Genomic DNA, 25,918 nt, shown 5'->3' with positions numbered 1-25,918 from the left:
TGTTTAGTGTATCATACCAAGGAGGTCTGAAGCTAATAATACCATGTAAGTATAACTTAGACATTCAGAGCAATAAATGTGCTAGTCATTTAGTTCATAAGTCTACTTATATTCCATACATTCTACATATCCATAAATTAAAGCATTATTTTGAAACTTAGAATTTTTACAAATTAAAACATATACACTATTTTTATATTAAAATGAGGTTAGAAAATAATTTGCAAAGTAAAATATGCTGTATAAAAATTTTTGGGGCTAAAGAAGTAGTTCATTGGTAGAGTACTCATCTGTGCAGTATGTAATGAACTCTGAGTTTGAGCTTTAGAACATAATCCCCTGCCCCCCCCCCCAAAAAAAAAGTAAAAGGAAAGAACATTTCAGGCCATACATACAAAATAGGTGTACATTTTTAATATAAAATTTTCTATCATTTTAAATAGAGTGATTTATTTTATGTGTATGACTGTTCTATCAGAATGTGTGTATGAGCATCATGTGCATGCCTGTTGCCTGACAGAAGTCAGAAGATGGTACTGGATCCCCAGGAAGTGGAAATACAAATGGTTGTGAGTCAACATGTAGGTGCTAGAAACAAGTGCTGAATAATCTCTCCAGCCCCACCCATTTTCTATCATTTTAAAAATTTAGATATAAAATATGGAGTTGCTTACCAATTCAAATTTTCATTTTTATAGCAATTTGCTAACCAAATTTGAATTTTTCTATATAAAAATTATTTCGTGTATTCAATAGTTCAGAAATTAAGTAGGTCAACTTGATTTTAAAATATGTGGTTTCAGATACAGCTCACACAGACACACACACAACATTTTTCATCTGAAAAATTTAATAAAATTCATAAATTCTCCTCTCTTTAATACTAGTTTAAAACAAGGCAGGAGAACTATCCAAAATATTATATTTGTCTTAAGTTAAATCAAGTATAATGTGATTTGGTGGCTACTGTGTTCTTTTTCCTGGTTATAACAAAGCTTCACAGACTTTACCATTCCACATTTTACTTGATCTGCTAAACCAGGTCATAACCCCTTATATATCAAATTTAAGTAAGATTATTCTCCCTCCAACTATTTTGAAGAAAAAAAGCTACTCTCAGTTCCCTCCTTCCCTCCCCCCTCCCCCCCACAGTGTGCATATGTACATTTCTGTTATTAATGAACTATGCAAAAGTGAAAAATTTGAGCTGTAGATAGCAACTGAAATTTGTATGTTAAGTACAGAAGCAGTACTAAAAATCTGTCTTTAAATATTTTTTCCAATCTACGATTAAAGACAATGTTTCCATTTTGACTTCTATCTTATGTTACTTTTGACAGCCTTAATTTAAAACTTGAAATATTTTTGGAATATTATCTCTTCATAATGATGCAATATAAAATACTCTATTTCCTTTAAAATAACAATTAGGTTTTCCTGGAACATATACTACAAACTTATTCTTTTATATTTTACATGGCTAACAGTACTAACAACTTTCCAATGACTGAAATATATGCACTATTTAATAAAACAGACAAAAGAATTTCATCCCACATAGTTTGAAAGATAGAATATGATTTAGCATATGCAGACAATATATAGATTGTCTTATAGATATATACAGTCTGTAAGTAAATCACAATAAAGAGAAACAGATATTGCATTTTGATACTACTTGATTAGCATATAAATTTAGTATATCTAGCAAATAAAATGTATTTATATTTGCTTACTATAACTAAACAAGACATACTTAATACAGACAGATTTTGTTTTATTCATTATATGACTGCTACAAAATATCAAAACATAAAATAATGTTTTCATATAAGTATATAGAAAATAATTAGTTTAAGGTCTTCCAAATAAGTCTTCTATTGATAAACATTACTTGAACACTTAGCATTGTCAGACATTGTTCATTTCTTCAACTCTAGGAAAGCTTAGTGAGATACACATCATTATTTTCATTTTGCAGATGAAGAGATAAGCACAGTCAGTCAAATAGTGTAATTCCCAAGTCTACTCTTTCTCCATGATATAAGACAGCAGCATAATAGCTTGTTCAGGGAACATCAAATTCTCTAGATATTGTATATTACAACCAAAGGTCTAATAATTATGGTAACTTTAAGGACTCTTCAAGTGCAAATTGATTAATGTCTTAGGATACTATTTGCATACAAACTACAAACACACACACACACACACTATATATATATGTTCTAATAAAGTGAAGTAGTAGATAGGTACAGCAAACATGTCAATGAATAAAACACACTTTGGCACATTTGGTGAGATACATGATTGATTGTGATATGATTAGTCTAGATACAAATATGTTATACCAAAAAAAACCTAGAAAAGTCATAAGAACAATTAAAACACCTTAAACATGCCTCTCCCCTCAAGTTGTCCAAATGTAATGGATACTTAATTTCAAAATTAGTCTACTAGTTCATTCTTTTTTCTTCAGGAGAAACTGAAATTAATTGAAACAATACTGACTTACTTAAGTTGCTAAGTAGTGCCCCCTTCAACAGAAACAGAAAAAAAACCCTATAAAACTTTGAGCAAGAAGTTTTAAAAGTCTTTTATGTTTTTAGTTAAACTACTACATTAATTGCTTGGTATCATTAGAAACAGAGAATTTCACTATATTTTTACTGTGCTTCAGATATGTTGCTACATTAGAAAAATGGAGCAAATGTTCTTCCAGAATACTGAAGATGGATCCTGAACTGGCTTGAGGGTGATACGATTTAAAAATCAAATGGCTCAAATGTCAACACTTTTTGTTACAGATAATGGGCTAATGAGAATACAATTGTGTTCGCTTACCTCTTCATTAATATACCAGTATAGGGATGCATCCTTTAGGACAAACCAGTACTTCTTCCATTTCTGCGAAAAATAGCTCTTTGCATCTTTCTTTTTCCAAAGCCATCCCTCACAGTCACCACGGCCAAGATCCTTGCAAGAAATTCGTCTTTTGCTCTTGCCTGCTATAGCTCCTAAAGATAGTGAGTGGTAATACTCTTAATTTTGGAAAGTGCATAAAGATAAAAGATTAATCCCTAAATCCTAAAAGCAAGTACGATACTTATTAACCTTAAAATGATCATTTTCTAATTGTGTTATCACAGAAAATAGGGGGATCTTTGATGCCTTTCCTTCCATATAGATGACAACATAATCGGAAATATGTGATTCTCACCTCAAGACTTTTTGAGACCATATCTTATCAAAGGAGCTGCATGGTAAGTGATGTGAAAGCACACTGGCTTCAAGGCAATGAGAGGATTAAGGAAATGTGCTGATGATTAGCACAGTACAAAAGAAAGAAGGTACATGTTCGTTTTCTTTTATTACCTTTGTTTTTCTTCTTTGATTTGTGCTGCAGAGAGGACTGCTGAAATGTCTGAAATTAAAGATAGGGAAGATTATTATTTTATATGCAGAGTGCAATCCAGAGAACCATGGGGCTACACAGAACTCTCACAAGCTGAATGATTACTCGAAACCCAGGTTAGAGCAGTACCTCTCCCCATTAATATTTCAAAATAAATTAATATAACCACATTACTTAACTTTCTCATCTTTCACAAAGTAGGAAAAAAAACTATCAGTATCTTCATTTTGTTGACAGATTCCAGGGTAAAACACATTGGTAAAAGTAAATGATCTCCCCTCCTGCCCCACAACTGTTCCCTTTGAGAGATTCACTGTGGTTTCTAACACATCTCATCTGATTCTCACATAATCTGACAAAGCAGGAGGCAAATGTGTCTTTCTTATTTCTACCTTAAGTCTCTAAATCTATAAGCACTTCGATCAATATTTTAATCTCATACCTACCTACTTATGTCAGTATTAGTGGTGACTAATCTTGTCAATGGTGCCAGCACCCCAGCTCCTCTCTGCTTCTGACATAGGGACTTTCCCACTCCGCGACTACCAACCCCCACAACTATATGTCTGGTATTTTGAACATATCCCAGCCACTGCCTCTAATATTTGTGGATTATAAAGTCCAATACCAGCCAGGTGGTGGTGGCACACACCTTTAATCCCAGCACTCGGGAGGCAGAGCAAGGTGGATCTCTGTGAGTTCGAGGCCAGTCTGGTCTACACAGCAAGATCCAGGACAGGCACCAAAATTACACAGAGAAATCCTGTCTCGAAAAACAAAATTCCAATACCACTGTCCAATGAAAAAATATTGTGTCATCTAAATCATTGACTACACCACCCAATTATGCTTGTACTTCTATCCTACCTACTTTTCATGGGATATTATTATAATGGTTCCTTTGCACTATTCCCTGCATCTAATATATAAGTAACTAAACAATGCAATACTAAATATCTGCTTAACAGTTTACCATGTCTGGAGAAAAAAACATCTGTATTGACTCACCTAACTTTCAATTAATGACTAAAAGTTACTGGCTCTACTCAGATAATATACTCATACAAAATTTTCACTGGTATAATAAAATTAATTATGATTAACTAATGAAGAGAGAACAGAGATTGCCTGTGTGTTAAGTCACAGACATTCTTTGAAGGGAATGTTCCTGTGAGTAACAGACTTTTCTTTTTCTACATAAATGAATAGATTTTAATTATATAATTTTTTATTTAGTTGTATAATAAATTCATATTACTATTTAATGTATAAGCTCCTAAAATTGTATATTTATATAAACATTTTTGTTGTGTGTATGATTTATAAACATCTAGTACATATGGAGGGTACCAGCCATAAAGAGCCACGTACTCTCTTGATACACAACGTAATGCAGAAATATAATCACCCAAATGTCAAAGCACCATAAATTTGTGTTGTGTTACATGCATATGTAAACACACATATAAATGTACGTATATATATATATTCATACACATATAAACGTATATAAACATAGTAACATTTGCAGGGATCATGGCTATAGAAATTTACAATTACTTTCTGAGAAACAGCATAAAAGACAAAACTCATTATGCATATTGGTAATTCAGGTTAGTATATTTAAGTATATTTAGATATACTTAATTCACACATAATTATTTTCCATACATTGTTTGCATGAAATTACTCAGTTTCTTCCTTTTGTGTTCCCTCAAGCAATCATTATAGTTTTATAGCTCATTACTTTGAAACATGACAAAGATGGGGTAATGTCCGTTTTTTAAGAAGCTATCAATATCAATAGCAGTTTATAAGAATTGGGTTAATATGTTATGTGTTTTATACTTCTTTTTTTTAGTTTATTATGGTGCTAGAGAGCAAACCTAGAGCCTCACGCATGCTTGACAAATGTCCTACTACTAAGCTATGCCTGAGGCCTCCTCTATGCTTTCTATCTTAGAGTCTCAACGTCTTCTTAAAATTTACAGAAAAGCCGGGCGGTGGTGGCGCATGCCTTTAATTTCAGCACTTGGGAGGCAGAGGCAGGTGGTTCTCTGTGAGTTCGAGGCCAGCATGGTCTACAGAGCTAGTCCAGGACAGTCTCCAAAGCTACAGAGAAACCCTGTCTCGAAAAACCAAAAACAAAACAAAACAAAAATTTACAGAAAACTAGTTTATGTTCTCCAGGTTTTCTTTCAACAAGATAATATTGTCTTTCCCTATAAATATGCAATATTTTCATAAAGATTATGATTTCAGAGTACTATATGGTTGAAAACTAAGAACTTCCAGGTATGCAATACAAATTTATCCACATTCAACAAAGAAAAGATCAGATGTTTTATGTATATGTAAATATGAGTAGTGTCTTTAACAGATATTTCCTTATTTTTCAAATGACCTTTATATTTTCTAAAATGAAAGGGTTAACTGCTTGAAGTCAACTTTTTCTGGTTCATGCTAAAATAAAAATATCTCTTAGAGGCTCTTGCATAGCAGACTGTTATATTAAATTCTATTTTATGCTAAAAATTATAAAAATACATTTGAATAACAGTTTGTCTTGGCATAATATCTTCAACTGAAACTAATGCACAATTTTTACAATAACTTTTATTAAAGGGTCTCACTAGGTATTTCAGACCGGCCTCAAACTCTAGATCCTCTAGTCTCAGTATCCTGAGCGCTGGCATTTGAGGTATGAGTCACCACGCCTAGCCTCAGATTGGCAATTTGAACATTTTATGTTTGGCATTTATTGTTATCTATATCTACTCTACTGTAATCTATGTTTAGTCTTTCATTAGCTTTTAAGATATTTTTCTGTTCTTTATCTATAGTCTATACTTGCATTGTGTCAAAATTATAATTTATCCTAATCTTATTTAGCATTCATTAGGTTGTATTATTTCTTTATGAACACTTTGTTATTATTTCTTTTAAATTTTGTCTTTTCCAGCTCCTCTTTCTCTAGATGAATGTTGACATGTATTAATTTATCACCTATGTGTGTTTCACATTTTCCCTTTCATCATTCTGCATTGTCCTTTAAGTAAATTAATTTTATGTTTTTCCTTTTTATTTAATTCTCTCTGCTTATATCCAATTTAAACTTTATCTTATCTATTATACTTATTTAACTGACAATATTTTTTACAATTTAAGGATATCCAGTTGGTATTAACTGTAGAACAGCAATTATTTTTGAACTTTGTGTTTTATTTTGTAATTTTGCCATATTTCCATTTAGTGTGTAATGTATCACCTGATTGTTTAGTTCAGTGCCCTTTCTTCAGCATTAAGTTATTTTAGACACTTTAGAATTTTCTTTTCTGCCTAAGACTTTTGCTGTCTCCTGCCTCTATTCCTTGGGTCCTTTTTGATACTAACCAGGACTTTCTGTGATGATATGGCCTGCTGTTTCATTGATGCAGCTCAAGCGTAGGAGACTTGGCCCATGTTTCTGAGTAAAGGTATTGTGTTTGTATCCTGCTGACACCAGGAATTCACTTTGGCCACTGGTTTTATGTTTAGGAAAAACATAGTCACAGATGTGGATCCACCTCTTTCTGGCTTTCTAGTTTCAATCACAGGGCTAATTATTAGTTTCCTATCATTGCTAAGGTCAATTTGGTTTCAGGTTCTCATTAAATAACCCGTGGCCATCTCTATTTCCTAGTAGATACATAGCTTTAGTATCTAATGACCAGAGAATTTTCACCTTTCTGATATATATAAAAACTATGGCCATCTCTCTGCTTGTTTTATTGCTGTGTATTTAACGTAGAATGAATGTGAAAGCATGCGCAGGAGAGAGGAGGTGTGTTATATTAGTGACCTTAAAACACAAGCTTATAATGTTTATTGGTCATCAAAAATTGATTCATTTTCAAAGCATCCTGAAAGCCAGTTCTCTTCAAAACCTTATTATAATCTATCTACAGAACATATTCATTAGACTTTTTTGATGGTCCTAGTAAAGAAGTATTTTCTCGTTCCTTTTCAATAGTAAATATACATAGCTATAATCATTGAATGCATTTTTAAATATTTATTTTTATTTTATATGTATAGGTAAATTTTGTTTGCATGTATGTCTGGGTACCATGTACATATAGTACCCACAGAGGCCAGAAGTGGGCGTTGGATCCCCTGGAACTGGAATTACCTACATTTGTTAGATGCCATGTGGATGCTGGTAGTTGAACTTGGGTCCTCTGGAAAAACAGACAGTACTCTTAACCATCAACCCATAACTCTAGCCCCTAATAATCATTCCATTTCATTAAAACCTTATATGAACAAAGATGATTAATGACATTTTCATCATGCTTCATCAGCAAGTTATACAGTATACGGCATATATCCTAAGATCATTCTATCTACAAACATGAATATCAATGTTAACTTTGCCCCTTTGTGAACAGTACCATTTTATCTTAATTAGTTTGCAGTATACATTTATACCAAACTGTGAAGCTGGATAGGAAATAGCCATTACCAGGCTTGGAGGTTAATAAGTATGGACCCCACCTTCACATTCACCTTTGGACCCCATCTCACACTTTCCTAGGTAACAAAGACAAAAAAGGAAGCTCTGCAACTGCTCTTTTTCAAGAACAAAAAGACAACATGAAATGACAGGGAGAGGAGTATCAGAGTTTGCCCAAAGCCTATCAAGGGAAAGCTACCGCTTGATTGAGTTATATCACTGTTACTAGGTGGAGACATGGTACTCCAGTCTATCCCAAAGATAGCAGCCTCTACCCTATCCTATGCCCAATACAGTTATCTAAAGATCTTTGCTGTTAAGCATGTCTGACTGTGTGATATCCAATTTAAAACTAACTTTTCTTTTTGTCTCTTTCTATGTCTTCAGATACTAACCAAAATCTTAACCATGTAGACATGTCCTGACACTGGACATTTTTATTCACGCCCCCAGAGACCCCCGTTCCTCCATGTAGCTCTGTGCAGACTTCTATTCCTGAGGCTGCCCGATTTGCCTTTCTCTAACTTAATGGTCATCAAGCTTCCTTCTAAGTTATGTTTAAATGTTTTCTGAGATTAAATGAAATGATATTTTTAATTATCTTTAGGTTATCTCTCCTAAATCTTGTAATCAAATTTTCCTCAGCCTTAGTTTCTAAAATTAACATTTGAAAGTGCCAGACTGAAATCATCAAAAAGTAAGCTAATTAGTATTTGAAATAAACCTGCTAGAGGCAAACTCCAGGAAAACCAGTTCTTTTTCGTCTCAAATTCAAACTGTATCTAAATCTTTGCATTTTAGTTAGCTTCAAAAAATGGGCACAGAACTATTTGCATTTAATAGTTCCCAAATCACAAACACATTCATACACATTTTTAAAAGGCATGAGACTCATAATTATTAGCATACAATGAGTTAAAAAGGAAATACAAAAGTAAATTGTCCAGAAGTTTCTTATGTAGCTAATTTCAGAAGTTCCAGGGGCAGAGACTGTCTTTTGCCCCACTGCTGTCTTAGAAACCAACCCATTGTTTATAAAAGACCAGTCAGTTACAGCTCTCTCTACAGTGTACCAAGGGAGCAAGGACTATTTTTATGGTTACATAAATCATAGACGTGATCAACGCCCTTGTTTCTCTATCTCAAATGATTCAACAGAGCCCAATGGCTCAATAAGAGTCCTCAAACGTTCTTGTCACATGAAAGACACACCAAATAGTTCAACAGATCTCTAAATTTGCTTTAAAAAAACTTCCAAATCAACAAGGCCTGGCTAACAAATGGGATTATTATTAGATTATAGGCTTGTCCCCTTAAGACACTGGTAACTCTAGAAAGACAGACCTCACAGCTTGAAGAAATCAAGCCAAGGTTCCTCCTAGAGTTGAGAGATTCCTATGATGAGGATTAAAATACACAGGTTTTTGAAGAGAAAAAGGAAACCCATGACAAAGAGACCTAAGTATGCCTCCCCTGAAGCCTTTGGCTGCAGGAACATCAGAGCACTGTCTGTTTCCCCACTTCTAATGCCTCTGAGAGCTCTCTTTCACAATGGTCACTGTGTTTCTCTATTAACTACAATAGCCTTTGTGGCTGGAGACATGGCTCAGTGGTTTAGAATATTTGTTAGACTCATGGAGGACCCGGATCTTGTTTCCAGCACCCACATGGTGGCCTGCAACCATCGGTAACTATAGTTTGAGACACTCTTCTGACTTCCAAGGGTATCAGGCATGCACACCCTGTACATGTATACATGCAGCAAAACACTCATACACATAAAATGAATAAAGAAATAGATAAACAAATCAAGGAATAATATCCCAAAAAGCTCAAGAGAAGAACTTCAAAAGACAAAGCTGACACAAAAGGTTCAAAAGTACCCTATGTTGCTCAAAAACACAAATGCAAACCGGAAAGCAAAACTCAAGGTGTTTATACCAACTGGGGAGAAATTATCAAGGATCAAACTTTCTTAAGAAACCAAAACGAAGTCCAAGTACTCATTTGTCAGTTTTGTCAAGTAAAGACAAAAATCAACAGACATCAAAAGTGCATATGAGGAAAGTCCATGAGGCCTTAACCCAATGAACTACGGCCAACCACGGAATCATGAGGGTAGGAGAAATAGTCTCCAGGGAAGAGCACAACAATTGGTTATCTAACACCAAATGGCCAGCCCTGAAAAAATACATGCATGTAACATTTTACAGATGTAACAGGTTGTATTTACGAATATATATGCATATACATACATGTAATAGCAATTAATGAAAAAAGAGGCTTTGAATTGAAAGGGGAGCAGAGGAGTATATGGGAGGGTTTAGAGGAAGAAAAGGGAAGGGAAAAGTGATGTAATTATATTATCGTCTCAAAAAAAAAACCCAACAAAACACTGCATTGGATGCCATCTCTTGTGAAATGATAGGGAAACATCCCTATAGTAAACAAACTCCAGGAGCTGCTAGGGACGTCCATCTTTCCTCTTCCTCCCAGGGTTACCTCCTGCAGGCAGCAGACATTTAAAAATGTATGTTTTTTTTTCTTGCTATAGTTGCCATTATTAGCAGATGAAGGGGTCATAACCTATGCCCCAACAACAAGTCAGTCTCAGTCACATGGCCCTAACAGGTCAAACTAATAGTGAAAAGTTGAAGAGGGGGGATTTATTCAATATGGTTACAATGGGAAGAGGAACAATCCCCCCGCTACAGCCTGGCTTCTACTTTCTCTTTTTATTGTGTATATGAAAAATATGCTTTTACAGTACGAAAGTCCCTTTAATTTTCTAAGAATGATCTACATACTCTGATCTTTAAAAACTTTTGAATTTATATCCTAAACAGGATTTCTTGATTGAGCTATACAGGTTGCCTATTTCATTTGATTTAATATGAATAACACTGATATCATAATATTTGCCACCTGTCAAATGTGCTATTCAGTCTTCTACATTGAAGTAAATGACTATTCATTGCTATTCATTTTATTTTTTTTTCCATCCTACTAAGTCAGGTATAAAATCCTGGAGTCATGTTTTTTTTTTAACAGTCTAGAGCTAAGCCATAAACAAGTTGTATAAGATTGTCACATATATTTGCAGCCTCCTTCTATTATTAATCACTCTTCTAAGCTACCATCCTTGCTTACTTTGATTACTGAAAGGTATCTTTACCATTCTCTCTGCTTCTGCTTTTAACCTCTTCTATTTTAATGCAAGAGCCAGTATGATCCTATTAAAATGTTCAGAATATTGTAATTCCTACATGTAATACTCTCCAATGGTTTCTCATTATGAATACACATTCATATCCTTTCATAATTTTGAAGGCCTTACATGATCCCTGCTGTGGGATGTTCTGTATGGCAAATGTGTTGCTGATTGGTCAATAAATAAAACACTGATTGGCCATTGGCTAGGCAGGAAGTATAGGCGGGACTAACAGAGAGGAGAACTGAGAGAACAGGAAGCTGGGTGGGGGAGACACTGCCAGCCGCCATCAGGACAAGGAAGATGTAAAGTACCGGTAACCCACAAGCCACGTGGCAAGGTATAGATTAATAGAAATGGATTAATTTAAGTTGTAAGAACAGTTAGCAAGAAGCCTGCCACGGCCATACAGTTTGTAACCAATATAAGTCTCTGTGTTTACTTGGTCGGGTCTGAGAGGCTGTGGGACTGGCGGGTGAGAGAGATTTGTCCTGACTGTGGGCCAGGCAGGAAAACTCTAGCTACAATCCCTTATTACCTTTTACCATTTGCTCTCCTTCTTAATTACTTTATTCCAGCCATAGTGGCTGACTCCAGATCAAGCCAAAGTGCAGGTCTATCTTATGGTCTTTACTCTTGCTGCTACCTCAATGTTCCTTTGCCCAGACACTATCATGGCATACTCTAGACCTGCTTTAAGTAATTACTTAGATGTTTAGTTTTAAAATAATTTCAGCATTCTTTATATAAAATTGTTAGTCCTCTTGCAGCTATCACTCACTGTTTGATTTTTCTTATTTGCATTTAATATCAAATATGCTTATATTTCTTGTTTATTGCCCAGATTTCCTTCCAAATATGATTGCCAATAAAGAAGAATTCCATTTTATACACTGCTTTGTCCTTGTCTATAATGGGGCCTAATATAGAGAAAGTGGACTACTAGTCATGAGTCAATAACTACTGAGCAAAACACCAGTAAAGAGCCCATGATTTAATCCTAACTAGCTGATTATTTTAACCTAAAAGGTTATTGGATAGTGGGTAGACAACAAATCAGTTATCTCTTGTCCAGTAATCCATGTGTGCAACATATTCCTGAATTACATGTTTTTTAGTAGACCATTCCTTTGGGAACATAAGAAAATTCTTTTTTTATCTAGTCTTCTTTAGCATTATTTGCACTGAGATTGTTTTAGAGCATTTAACATATTAGATTCAAGATGTGGTTGACCAAAGTACATTAAATGTGTCAAAAGATATTTATGCAAATAATTATATGATGAATTATGAATGGATGTGTTGAAATTGTAATTCTATCCAAAAAATAGAATGTGCTAAAATAAAAAGCCATTATGAAAGTATTGTTGATCCTCTTCTTAACCATGGTGATGCATGCAATAGGATTCTGTTTGGCTATAAAAGATCTCTTTTCAGACGTTTGCCTGAAAAGACCATTTGTTTTTCATTTGCCCACAGATGTTCTCTTCAAACTCCATTCTCCCGTCTTTTGGATGAAGAAGTGGGGGGTGGTAATTTGGGTCATTCTTATCCTGAAATTTTCAGAAGCACTTATTTTAATTGTAGAAGAAAATGACAGTTTCTGTGTTGCATTTTGAAAGCTCAGCTACTATTAAATTCTTCTCAAGTTGCAAATTACTGCACTTACAGAAAAATTTGCAATCAAAATACTCTCTTGTTGCAATATAGCAACTTTCTTTCACTGTAATTTTCCACAAAGTTCCAAGATTTCTTCAGTGACTAGTTAAACCAATAGCATCCCTTCATCTACATAAGACAAGAAGGTGCTTAACAATTTGAAGTACTTGGGATAAATGACAGCTGCTTCTACATATTTAATTTTGCAAATAAACAAATAAACAAAATTATTTGAAGTCTTAAATATTTTAGAAAGTGAAACACTTTATCTCTTACTATCTAATTATTATATTTCAGCAGTAAAAGAGTGTAAATATGAATAGAGTATGTGCTAATAGCACTAAATATTACATAAAAATCTATTTGCAAGAAACAGCATAAAACTCAACTGGTTTGTTGCTGGTGGTGATATCCATGCTCATGTACTACACGAAATAAAAAATTTGGAACAGAGGGGAGTAATACTAGATGTTTTAATTCAGTGGGGTAAGTTAGTTCTTGGCTGTTCATGAACCTGACTTTTTATTGACTAAAAATGTATTCACATTGACTCAAAATTCATGCTTTGAAAACATAACCAATGAAGAGTCAGATTAGAATGAAATGATAGTTTAGATGATGAGTCTACATTCCCTTCAAACTACTTAGATTAGACACAGTCAATGATTATTAAAAAGAATGACCTATTTCCTAGCTTATGTAGGGAAAGAATGTGAATCTTCTGCAATATCCAATCTTATGTGAATCTTCTTTTACTTATTACAGTTGTATGGAGAAGGGTATGGAGAAGGGGAGTGATTAATACATGCTAACAAGAATCACCCCCGCTCCTGGAAAATAGAAACCATCATTCTGAGATCATGATAATTATTTACTGAGGGCCTGCATCTGTACAATTCTGTGTTAGATACAGTATTGGGAGCTTGATATAAGTTATCAATTTTCATTCTTACCAAAACCCAAATCAAAACACCGACAACAACAAAAACTGTAAAGAGGCTATCATTGACACTATCTAGGAAGGAAGAGAAAACTGAGGCACTGAATGCATAGACTGCTCACTGAGGATCACATGAGTAAGGGCAAAGTAAAAATCAATCCTATGTCTGTCAACTCTGGGCTCCTAACTACCACATGCACTACTGCCTTGAAAGTAAGTATTATGTAATCATAGTAACCATTTAAAGGAGAAGAAAAATGTCACAAACATCACAATATGACACAAGGCATTCATCCATGAATATATTCTGACATGTGATACTAGTTCATAGCTATGTTGAAAGAAAGGGTTCTACAAAACAGAAAGGTAATAAATATCACGTTAGTGGAGATAATTTAAATCAGTAACACCTATCTCCAATTATGCTACATCAATTTATTTAGAAAGTCATATTGCTTTGCAGGTCAGAAAGGATGGTTTACACTTATAATATCACAACATGAAGGGTCAAGTTATTATTTCTGTTTTGTAAATGAGATAGAACTTACAGTATGAAGGGTCATAAGGCTCAACCAAAGTAGACAGGTATGGGACTGTAGCCCACATTTTATCTCAAACCTATTAGCAATGTTAAATAAAATCTGCAGTTGGAAAACCCCATGCCAATACAAGAATGAGGAAAGCATGGATTCGAAAGAGAGCCTGCATCTGTACTAATTCTTTATGCTGGAGAAATCTCTTTGAGCTCATTCACTGTTATGCAATTTTTTTCACTAGAGCCATTCCTAATTAATTAAAAAAAAATCACTGAAATTACTTGGCTCAGTGCCTCACAATGTATTTTTTGCCTCCTGTAGTACTGTCTATTAAGGCAGAAACCATCTGCTTTGGTCACTACTGACTAATCTCCTCACACAGTACCTGTTGAAAACACAAATCGAGCAGTTACTGAACACCTGAGTGTGTGGGCTCTGTGGTATAGGCTGTAAGTTACAACACCTCATAGATACTCTGTCTGTACACCCTGTCTACTTAGCTTTAACATATCCAGAGTGTAATTTCACTCACTACTTTTACTGTAGCACATAGGCTTAAGCTACTCTGCCCTCTCACTTGATTGACTCTATCTTATCTTATCTCCCTACTTTAGCCCCTTTGATCTATTTTCAATAGACAGCTGAGGTAATAACTTAGAATACTCATTTTTTTTTCATTAGGAATGGAATGCACAGTGCCAATGGAGCAACACTCTAGAAGGAACCAGGAGACTTGACTTACAATTCTCCATACTGTTATCACTATTCCAGTTCTATGACTGTTGTCATTTCATTAAGCTATTAGTGACTTCAATTTTCTTATGTGTAAGATCAAGAATTTGAATCAGATTCTCTTAGAATATTTTATAGACTATTAACTTTATTTGAATGTCATTTGTAACTGAATAGCAGGTAATTAGTCACCCATATAAGTTTAATTACTGATTTAGGATTTATATGCACCTGTTTCAATAACCTAAGCTAGATGGTTCTTAAAAAAACCCAACACTGTTTCAGCTCCACCATATATGGAAATACTATAACACCAGCCATATTAGGTATAGTTATTTTTGGGTATCTGACGTATATGTACAATTAACATAGATCTTGTTCTTGAAACAAAGGAGGAAAGTCTTTAAAGAGTACAAAGCAGAAATACAGCAGCTACTGCTCTTAACATTTCTCTTTGGCAGAAACTGTTGACATACAATATCAGAGAAATCAGGGTAGGATTGACAGTCTTTTGCGACAAAGAGATGTGAATGACTAGAAAAAAAGGGACACAAAGTGACTTGATACCTGGAATCAAAAGATAAGGAAATAAAATTATATATAAAAAGAAGAGAGGAATAATAAAGAAGAATCACTTCTAGTAGAGAATATATGAAATCTAGTATCTCAAATGAATTGTGATATAGTGATTTTTATTAACTATGCTATAGCTGAATCACAATTATTGAAAAATTTTTCTGACTATTCACTTAATGATCTTTTTTGCTTTTTCAAGACAGGGTTTCTCTATGTAGCTTTGCGTCTTTCCTGGAACTCACAGAGATCCGCCTGGCTCTGCCTCCTGAGTGCTGGGATTAAATGTGTGTGCCACCACTGCCCTGTGTGACTTAATGATTTTGTTTGGAAAAGAGTCTAAGATCAAACAGCTTTTCCTGGTTAAATTTAGTTTCAGATGATAATGCAGATACTTTACTATCATGGAGTTCTTTTCTGTCAGTGGACTTTGTTTCAAGAAAACTTGCTTTTATCTTAATTCTTTAATGGGTAAAAATATGTTTATGTAAAAATTTTACTCTGGGATATTTTCTGCCATATACACTATACAAAATTTCTAAGATAACTACTTCAAACGAGACTATACAATACAAATTGTGTGAGGTTTTCTTGATCTGGAGGTTTTTCTTAGTAGAACTATTTTTCTAAGAAAACACAAGATCAAAATCAGATATAAATTTAAAAAGTTTTAAAAGTCACCACCTGTAATCAGCTCACTGAGTGATGTGCCATATTTTTCAACTCTTTCATACTGAACTGTATAGTAAGAGTTGATGTTAAGACTAAAAAAAGACGGGCAGGATAGATTTAGAGTAATTGCTGATATTCCAGAGAACCCGAGTTTGGTTTTCATTATCCATGCCAATGTTTTTTGAAACCATGTTCATTAAAAATATTTTCAAGAAACTAGAATGTAACAGTCATCAGTAATTATGCCTTAATATAGTTCATTAAAAAGTATGCAACAGTTAGAAATATATAGCAAATAATTAAGTTTAAAAATTAAGGAAAGAAGACTCAAAATTTGCAGACATGGGAATAAAAGAGTGTAATTGATATTAAACAATAATAAATTCTTAGTTTAGGGGAAATAGATCAATTCCTCAAAGAAAACCACAAACCACTTCAGTGACATTAGAGGGTATTGAAACTGTCAAGTGAACTGTATATTTAAGAATTTAGTGAAGAAAATAATGTGCTATAAGTTCTGGTCCTACAATCATAATAGACTTTTCACAGAGTTCTGAGAGTAAGGTAATTTTACTAGTTTTATTAAACTTAAGATGTTTGGTTACATGGGCTAAGGTAGTGATGTAATATGAGTAGTTATTATGGGAGCAAAATGGCTTCTTGAAATTTGAGGATGTTTCCTGATGGTATAATGATTAGAAACATAGGTCTATAATAAAAAAGAAAAAGAGGCTTTTAAAAGCTCTGGGATCAAAGCTACTAAAGGCAAGTATGTCTTCAAAAAATTTGCAGGGATTGGCCTTAGTAACCAAGTCAAGGGTTTCCAACTTGGAATTTGTTCTCCCTCCCCAATGAGGGCAACAAGGAATTTGTAGTAAGTTTTAAGTTTAATAAATTTAAATTTATTAAATTACTTAATGTAATTATTCTGTGTTGTTTTATATGGTCCCTTAATGATTAAACCAGATTTTGTGTTTTGCTTTCTGGCAGTCATTAATCAGTAACTAGCAGAATAAGACCTACATTTGTTCAAATGTGAAAATGAATAGACTGGCTTTAATAATTTGTTTTATTTAGTATTAACAGACATCATTTTCAAAGTGAGAGGGTATTAGTGAATCTTTTTTTTGTTCGATACTCAATCTTATAACAAAAGGAATTGTATAATTTAATATATTTATACATCTTAAAGATTAATACATTTTAGGAAATTAGCCCGTTTCTTAGGAATTCCATTAAATCAAAGTATCATTCACCAGACTTGCAACACTTAAGAAATCCACAAACCAATAAAGTGAAATTGGTTAACCATAAATTTAATTAATATAAAAAATTTTTGAGATAGGGTCTCAATATGTAGTCCAAGCTAACCTCAAACTTGTGGTTCTCCTGCTTCAGCTTCCCAAATGTTAGGGTTATAAGCACTTACATCATTTGGCTTTGGCTCTTATTTTAATATTTCTCCATATCTATATATCTATATATCTATATCTTTTAATGATTAATTAAATTTTTTAAACAGTTATAGAACCATTCAGATCATATACTTGATCTTGAGTCAGCTCTGTGATTTTTTTGAGAAATTGATCAATTTTACTCTAACTAGGAATTTTTTATTGTTTAGTACCAATTAGGCCTGTAGTAATATATGTTCTTTCATTCCTAAATTTGGTAATTTGAGTCTTCTTTTTCTTTTTTGCTTTCCTTAGTCTTGCTAGATATCCATTAATACATTAAGAAAAAAAATCTCACAGCTATTGATTATACTGCCTCATTTTTTTCTGTATTTAGCTTCATTGAGCTTCCTCTTTAGTAAGTCTTCTTTCTGCTTTTCTGGTGAGACAGCACCTTGCTATGCAGACCAGGCTGGTCTAGAACTTGCAATCTTACTGCCTGTACTTCCCAAGTGATGGAATTACAGGCATGCAACACTATGTCTAGTTTCTTATTTTAATCTTCAGGTGGGAGTTGAAATCATGAACACTTCTTTCCTGTAATGATTTAAGAAAAAATTTTTTGAGACAGGGTCTCACAATATAGCCTTGGCTGGCCTCAAATTCATAGAAATTTGCCTGTTTCTGCCTTCCACATGCTTGTGCTAGGACTAAAGGTGTGCACCAACAATCCTGGCCTGAAAAAATAATATATTGCTACAAATTTTCCTCTAAGCATATGTCTGTTTTCATTCAGTTTAAATTTCTTGAGACTACTTTTTTATCTAAGGATTATTCAGAAGTATGCAGTTTTCTAAGTAGTTGGATATTTACTTATTTCCTTTTTGTTATTGATTTCTTTTTTTATAAAATGATCAACAGTGTATAGTTTGCATTATTTCTTTTCTTTTAAAATTAAGATTTGTTTTATGGACCAATGAATGTCCAATGTATGCTTGAAAGGAATACATAACATGTTAGGTAACTGTCTTAGTTAGGGTTACTATTGTTGTGAGAAACACCGCAACCAAAAACAACTTGGGAAGGAAAGTATTTATTTGGCTTACACTTCAATATCACTATTTATTATTGAAGAAATCCAGGGCAGGAACTCAAATGGGGCAGGAACCTGGAGGCAGGAGCTGATAAAGAAGCCATGGAGGAGGGCTGCTAACTGGCTTGCTCCCCATGGCTTGCTCCCCATGGCTTGCTCAGCCTGCTTTCTTATAGCACTCTGGACCATCAGGCCAAGGATGGCACCCCCCCCCCAATGAGCTTGGCCCTCCCACATCAATCACTAATTAAGAAAGTGCCCTACAGGCCTCCTTACAGGCTGATCTTATGAAGGTGTTTTCTTAATTGAGGTTCCCTCCTCTCAGATGACTTTAGCTTGTGTCAAGTTGACATAAAACCATGCAGCACAGTATTAGATCCAATTCCATACAGTCATTCTGTACATTTATATTCTTGCTGACATGTTTAATGATTCCATAAATTACTAAGAGAGGGATTTGAAGTCCCCAACCATAATTGTAGATTTATGAACTTCTCCTTTTCTGATCTTTTTTCATTATTATATTTTGGATCTCAATTTATTTGGTGCATTTACATGCAATATTGCCATGTACTCTTTGTAATTAAGTGATTTTACTGTTGTGGTAGAGGATGAAAGTATGACTTTTTTCTTTTGCTTTTTGCTGTTACAACAGATAGGCATTGTTGAAAGGGTTTGTATCCTATTAGACTACCTCTTTCCTGGCCAATTGGTTAATGAGAAAAAAATCACCATATTTTTTTTGTTTCCATAAGCTTTCTAGGTATAACAGAGTCAACTGTCAACTTTATACAAATCTGGTCACCTAGGAAGAGAAAACTCAACTGAAGAATTGCCACCATCAATTTGGATGGTGACCATGTCTCTGAGGCATTTTCTTGATTGCTAATTGATGTAGGAGGGCCCAGCCATTATTATCCTTAGGAATGTGGGCCTGGGAAAGCCCACATTGAGCAAGATGAAGCAAGCCAGTTAGAAACATTCTTTCATGGGCTCTGCTACACTTCTTGTTTTGGCTTCCCTTGATGATGGACTATTACCTGTAAGCTACAATAAACCTTCTCCTTCCCAAGTGACTTTTGGTCAGTGTATCAAAGCTACAAAGAAGCAGGCTAGAACATGAACAGGCCAGGGTTCCGGAATCAGGGCCAGTTTACAGAGTAGTCAAGAAAAAACATACTGAGAATGTAGCACTAGGTTGCACTTTAATGTTTGGAGGTCCCTAGCCTTCTCACCTTTCAGCATTTTATGCAGGTGAGTTAATGTATTTTGCCCAGTTTTTTTTTTTTTTGGAGGGGAAAGAATTGTGATTAGTAGGAACAAGAAAATGGATGTCTGTACTATATTCTAAGGCTGAATTTGTAAACCTTTTAGGTTCATAAAGTATTTTTATTCTCTAATCTAACCAGTTCAGTTATAAATATATCAGTTTGTTATGACCTAAAATGTGGCAACAGGGGTACTAATAGGTAACTCATTCAAAGGGAAAACCAAAAATATATGTGGTGGCTTTCTCTTGTAATCTAGTTCTCTGGAGGTTATGGCCAGGGGACTGCTACATGTTCATACTGTGTCTCCATAAAACAGAAACAAACAACAACAAAAACAAAAGCCTATAAACCATTTTATCATGAACGTGATTAAGTTACATATTGATATTGACCTTGCATTTTGAAGAAACTATTGCATAAAGAAAAATTCTTTCATTTTTAAATGATCCTCTAGAAATGAAGTTCCACAACCAGGTTTTTATCTTCTTCAAAAAACAATGAATGATCTCTGGAAAAGTGGCAACAATTTCTACTCCTAGGTAATAAATACACAATATTCTTAGCAGTTTGACTTACCTTTTATTGCCTTCCCTTCTTCAATAATTCAAACATTCCCAGACCCATTCTCTATTTTCTTTCTCTAGTAGACACAAGTCTGTACATGCACGACAGAATGGAACACACTGTATATATAAATGTGTTCGATCGATTACCACTCTTCTAAGGCTAAATCCAAACTCTCTACCAGCTAATGTACTCTGAATCAAAGTGGCCTCTTGTTCCCTCTCCAGCTTCATCTCTTAACTACCAATTTTTGCTCTTGAACAGGCTGCCTGTCTCTCATCCTGAGATCTTTGTTCAGGCTGTTACTTATAATTGGAACCAGACTCCAAGTTCAGTGATTAGATGGCTTTTCTGAGTTGTGATGATAGCAAAAGTAGCCCCACTCACAGCTTATCAAAGAATGCTGTTTTTAGGTTCCCTTCAGATGTTGCTGGAAAGAATAAGATTTGTCAGCTATTTCATGGGTTTGGATGGGACATTTTAGTCTCCTGTAGAGGAAGAGACAAGGGAATATGGACCCAGAGAAAGGGAAGGTGGGAACTGAAGCTAATGAAGCTCTAATCCACATAAAGAAAAATATTTTTTCTAATCTAGTTTTATGAGAATAGGAAAGATAATTTAAGATAGAACTCTGAGAAACAGTTCAAGTAAAAAGTTCTTAACTCTTTCATATCTTATATACTTAGATGGTATACTGTTTTAACAATATGGTAGATTTGATCATTTGAGCATTAAGTTCCATTTCTCCAACTACTAATTAAGGATCTCATCTTTTTTCACGTATGTGCATGTTCACATGTGTGCACTTGAACATGGGCATTTACATGGTTATATACATGTGTGGATATCTGTGGAAGCCAGAGATTCACTTTGGATGTCTTCTTCTATCATCCTCTACCCTTTTTTTGAGGCAAGGGTTCTTACTGATATTTAAGTTTACCAATTAGGCTAGACTACCTGTCTAGCAAGCCAAGGAGATCTTTCTGTCTCTATGGCTCCCCTGTGCTGGGGTTATAGGTGTGTATCACCATGCTTGACTTTTTATGATATGCTAGGGATCTGAACTCTGGTCCCTACTGTAGAATGACAGTCACTTTAGTGACTTAGCTTTCTCCCAGTCCCATTTAGTCTATTTTCAATGGTTAAGTGGAGTGGAAGCTACAGTTCTATTGTTAAAACAAACTCTATTTAGCCTAAGTAGCATGAAACATGTTGGAAGTTTAAGGGAATGTTATGACTAACAAGATTTTCATCTTCCACATGGCTATTTTACTCTGGTTTCTCATAATCCATCTGGGATGGATTTAATGGCCCTGCCTTTGACCTTTCAAATGATGCGCTTTCATTAGAAAACTATTACATGCCAATGTGATCATACATTTTCAGCCCCAAATAAGCTCTTTATTACTATAGGAGTCTCAAAACTCCATTACAAAACTCTAACCCTGCCTACATTTGTACATATATGTATTGACTCTTCCTCATATAATGACCTACAGTTTTTGTTTTTTTTTTTTTTTTAACAAAGTAGCAATTCTGAACCTCATGGAATCCCGGGAACATGTCATATCACACATTTGTGATCATCAGCATTTGCATTCTCATTAAACTATCACTACCCATTTTTTCACTCTTGGCTCAACTGCTGCCCATGATGAAGCTTTTTCTTATTTTCCCTGAAGACTAAGGTAACTTTTCTTGTTTCTACACTTTTTGTATACTCCCATACATAAATTAAATTGGAAATCTCAGCATATTTCCCCCATACAATGCTGTGCTTTCACATGCACATTTGTGTGTGTGTGTGCACACATGTGGAAGCCAAAGGTTGACTTTGAATGTTTTTCTACCACTTCCCATCCACCATATTTTTAAACATTTATTTATGTATGTATGTATGTATGTATGTATGTATGTATGTATGTATGTATGTATGTGCTTGGTGCTATGTGTGCTCATATATCTGTGAATCATGTATGTGCATGCAGTGCCTGCAGAGGACAGAAGACAGTGTTGAAAATCCTTGAACTGGGGTTACAGAAGGTTGTTAGCCTCCATGTGGGTGCTGGGAATTTAACCCTCATCCTCTGGAAGAGTAGTTAGTGCTCTTAAACACTGAGATATCTTTGTAGCCTCTTCACCTTACTTTTGAGAGGTCACCACTGAACATGGAACAACTGTTTCAGCTGTGTTGGCTAAGCAGTGAGTTCTGAGTATTCTGTCTCTAGTTCCCCGGTATGAAGATTACAGGACTATGTGGTTACAAGTGCCACTATGCCTAACTTTACATGTGTGCTGGAAATCTGAACTTGGTTCTCACACTTGTGCAGCAAACACATTCCAACTGGACCATCCCCCCAGCCCCAATGATGTTCGGTGTCTTCCTAGTTTTACTAGCACATAGTGGATGCCCCTTTTTAAGTAGAATTATTAAATATTAAACATTCTATCTATATTCTGCCCAAGTACTGTGTATTAACATACAGATGAGTAATTACCTAATTACTGTTCTCTATCAATATTACTCCTATTAAGTTATTTCACTAAAATAGAGGTTGCTAGGAAATAGGAATACATTGATCAAATGAGTTGTAAAACAAATCAATCCATAATAATTTCAAGGTCAATTTCTAATGTTAGAGTCTTTTATAAAAATCTTGCAATGGGAAAAAAAAATCTGGATTTCATCAACAAAAGTAATTTGCCTTTCAAGAAAGACCGTATGAAAGACGTTTTGAGTTTACTTACATGGTACAGTGTGGTTTCTGGCACTGGTGTGCCCATGATGTCCTGTCTCAATGCATCCATTTGCAAACTAGGTAGTAACGAGTAGTGAGTTGGGCTATTACTCTTATCACCCTTCTTTTTTGACTTCTTCCCTGTGTCTTTTTTGCTGTTTCTCTGAAACATGTATTCTTCTTGAGCAATTTTTTCATTGCTCATATATCGAAGGAGAGAGTTTTCTACATAAAAAGAGAAATACACTGATATAAATATGCAAATATCTGAAATGTACCATTCTTTCCAAATTGTGCTCTAAGATTTCATTTCATTACTTTAAATTGATTTAACTTACAATACATGTAGTGACAACACAGTAGGACTTAATTATTTGATACCCTAGGACAATAAGACATAATATTTCTTCTGGTTTTTACTCTGGAGTAACTACATCAAAAACACCTGCAGAACTTAAATTTTAAGCTCTGTATGGGTAGAACTTACAAATTGTAGCAAGTTCTGCATGAAAATTCTCCTAAACCTTGATGACAAACAACTGCCTCCAATATTTTAGGTAATATTTTTGGAGAAGTTAAAGCCCACATTATGAACTTAGTTCATAACAGTCTTTCTTGAAATTAGTAGTCAGCATTTAGTAGTTAACATAAAAATTTCCCACAGGGTGTCACTATTATAAGAAGTCCCAAAGAATAACTTAAGAGATGGCATAGGATAAGTATTTTTAATTTTTCTTGATTTATACAATAAAACTAATGAGATTAGACACTGAAGCTTAGAAAATGGAATTAATACATGTATGTAAAGAATTTGACATTGTCCTTGAACTTCTCAACATTTTTGAAATGCTCACTCTACAGAACAAATGTTAAGGAGACTTTTTAATGAAGCAGACATTTATGCTTGCTTGTCCAAGTGGTCTGTGGATGTTTTACAGTTCACTGGATAGAAATGATAAGTAAACGGGTCAACCAAACCATAAAGGAAGCTTAGTTTCTAGGAACAGCTTTGATTTTGTTGTCCATCTACAATTTATGGCTCTCTCCTGAAAATGGAAGTAGCAGCATCAGTAGCTGGGCCCATCATATCCACACTTGGTTAAAGTCTAGTAAACTGTGAAGGTTTCACTTGCTCCTCTTGCTGCTCACCTCAGTAACAGGTTAAGTGAATATAAAAACTTACTTTGGGTAGATACTTAAAGGTAACCCACTCCCATGTAAGAGAATAACCCTGAACAGCAAACAGAACAGAAAAAGCACAAAGCATTTTTCCCCTGTTCCCCCATTTTATATTGTTTTCATTAAGAGTCACTGGCCCACTTTCCATTATACATTGGTTTTAAACCTATGTGCTTTAATGCTCATTATGAGGTTTAATCATATGAGGGTTCATGAACGAAGTGAGTTGCACTGGTAATTAGTTGGGACTGATGACAAAACTGTTTCTATTTATTGAACTGAAATGAATTCTTTTATGCAGTTTCACACTTCTGACCTTGTTTTCAAAATATTAACTTTGAGTTTAAAAACATATATTCATCTTTCTCTGTGTAATTATCTGCCTAGAATCTCTTAGAAGGCATTCTTATAAAAGTCTAGTAAGTCTATTACTAATGGGTCAAGAGAGTCAAATACTGGTCTGACTTCATTTAGTTGTACTGTCAGTCAATGATGGAGTAAGTTTCTGCTGAAGCCATAATAATCTATTTAAAGAACATTTAATTTTGCTTATTGTTAAAATAACCCAGCCTACACTGAAATTCTAGAACACTTACCTCTTCTACTATCTCTCTTCATCTTATTTGGATCTTCATAGTCCCCCACCCAATTATATTCGACTGGCATAGATATAGGTCGTAGCTTGCCTAAACACAGAGAACAAAGTTCACATCACATTGTTTTTTTCCCCCAGGTAGGCTTATCCTTATACTGATTTTCAGCTACAGTATACAAAACACACTCTCATATGCAACGTTATGGTTGACATGTGTGGATGAAGAAAATGTGTGTTTTGAGCCAGAAGGTGAAACTGCCTCTGAGAACTGTCCAGATAATACTAGTTTAAAGTAAATTTTATAGATAATAAAAAAATACCCATGTTTGCTCTCTTTGGAGTCCTGGATATTAAGGGTATATAATATTTTACAAAGGAGATCACTGTTTCCATAATTCTTTTCATGTTTAGTAATGGATTTCAGTGTTATTCCCTAATGTCCACTTATCTATGTCTTTGCTTGTCCCTTCTAAAGTAACAGGCCTCTGCATTTTAACCTTACTTTTAGGACATTAACCTATTGTTTCTGGTATACTGTCACAAACTAACTTAATTTTGCCTAAATCATAGCACCATGTATTTGGATACTATCATGCCTTAGCAATATGGACATTCTGTTCCATGACCTATACTTAAACCTAGACATGTATATCTTTGATACAATAAGCATGTCTAGTTTATAGAATCAAGTATTCACTTCTTTGTCCAGTTTCCTTCTGTGTTTTTTTCTCACTGAACACCACTTTAATTGAGCAAGCATCAGTCATAGCAAACGTTCTAAGTATAACACCCTGGTAGACCAGTAATCAACTCTTTTATTCAACTTAAATTTCCTGAAGCACAGAATAGCC

At 34.5% G+C, this 25,918-nt stretch overlaps 1 protein-coding gene across 5 annotated transcripts in view; it reads right to left on the bottom strand.

The window, feature by feature from the left end:
* The window catches only part of Cnksr2 (connector enhancer of kinase suppressor of Ras 2), a 236,486-nt gene that overhangs the window by 48,631 nt on the left and 161,937 nt on the right, over positions 1-25,918 (bottom strand). For 3 of the 5 annotated variants that reach the window (XM_052729013.1, XM_052729167.1, XM_052729301.1), the window contains 4 exons: positions 25,069-25,158; positions 23,304-23,518; positions 3,376-3,424; positions 2,845-3,017 (listed from right to left, as the gene is read on the bottom strand). In XM_052729013.1, the coding sequence (XP_052584973.1) occupies positions 2,845-3,017; positions 3,376-3,424; positions 23,304-23,518; positions 25,069-25,158 (527 nt within the window). The remainder of the gene's footprint in view (positions 1-2,844; positions 3,018-3,375; positions 3,425-23,303; positions 23,519-25,068; positions 25,159-25,918) is intronic. The other 2 variants (XM_052729087.1, XM_052729227.1) reach the window with 1 other exon arrangement.

This window comes from Peromyscus californicus, unplaced genomic scaffold (genome assembly GCF_007827085.1).
Source record: "Peromyscus californicus insignis strain IS unplaced genomic scaffold, ASM782708v3 Scaffold_10__1_contigs__length_136768540, whole genome shotgun sequence".
Lineage (NCBI taxonomy): Eukaryota > Metazoa > Chordata > Mammalia > Rodentia > Cricetidae > Peromyscus > Peromyscus californicus.
Note: the sequence above shows the minus strand (reverse complement) of the source record. Positions and strands in the feature narration are given on the sequence as shown.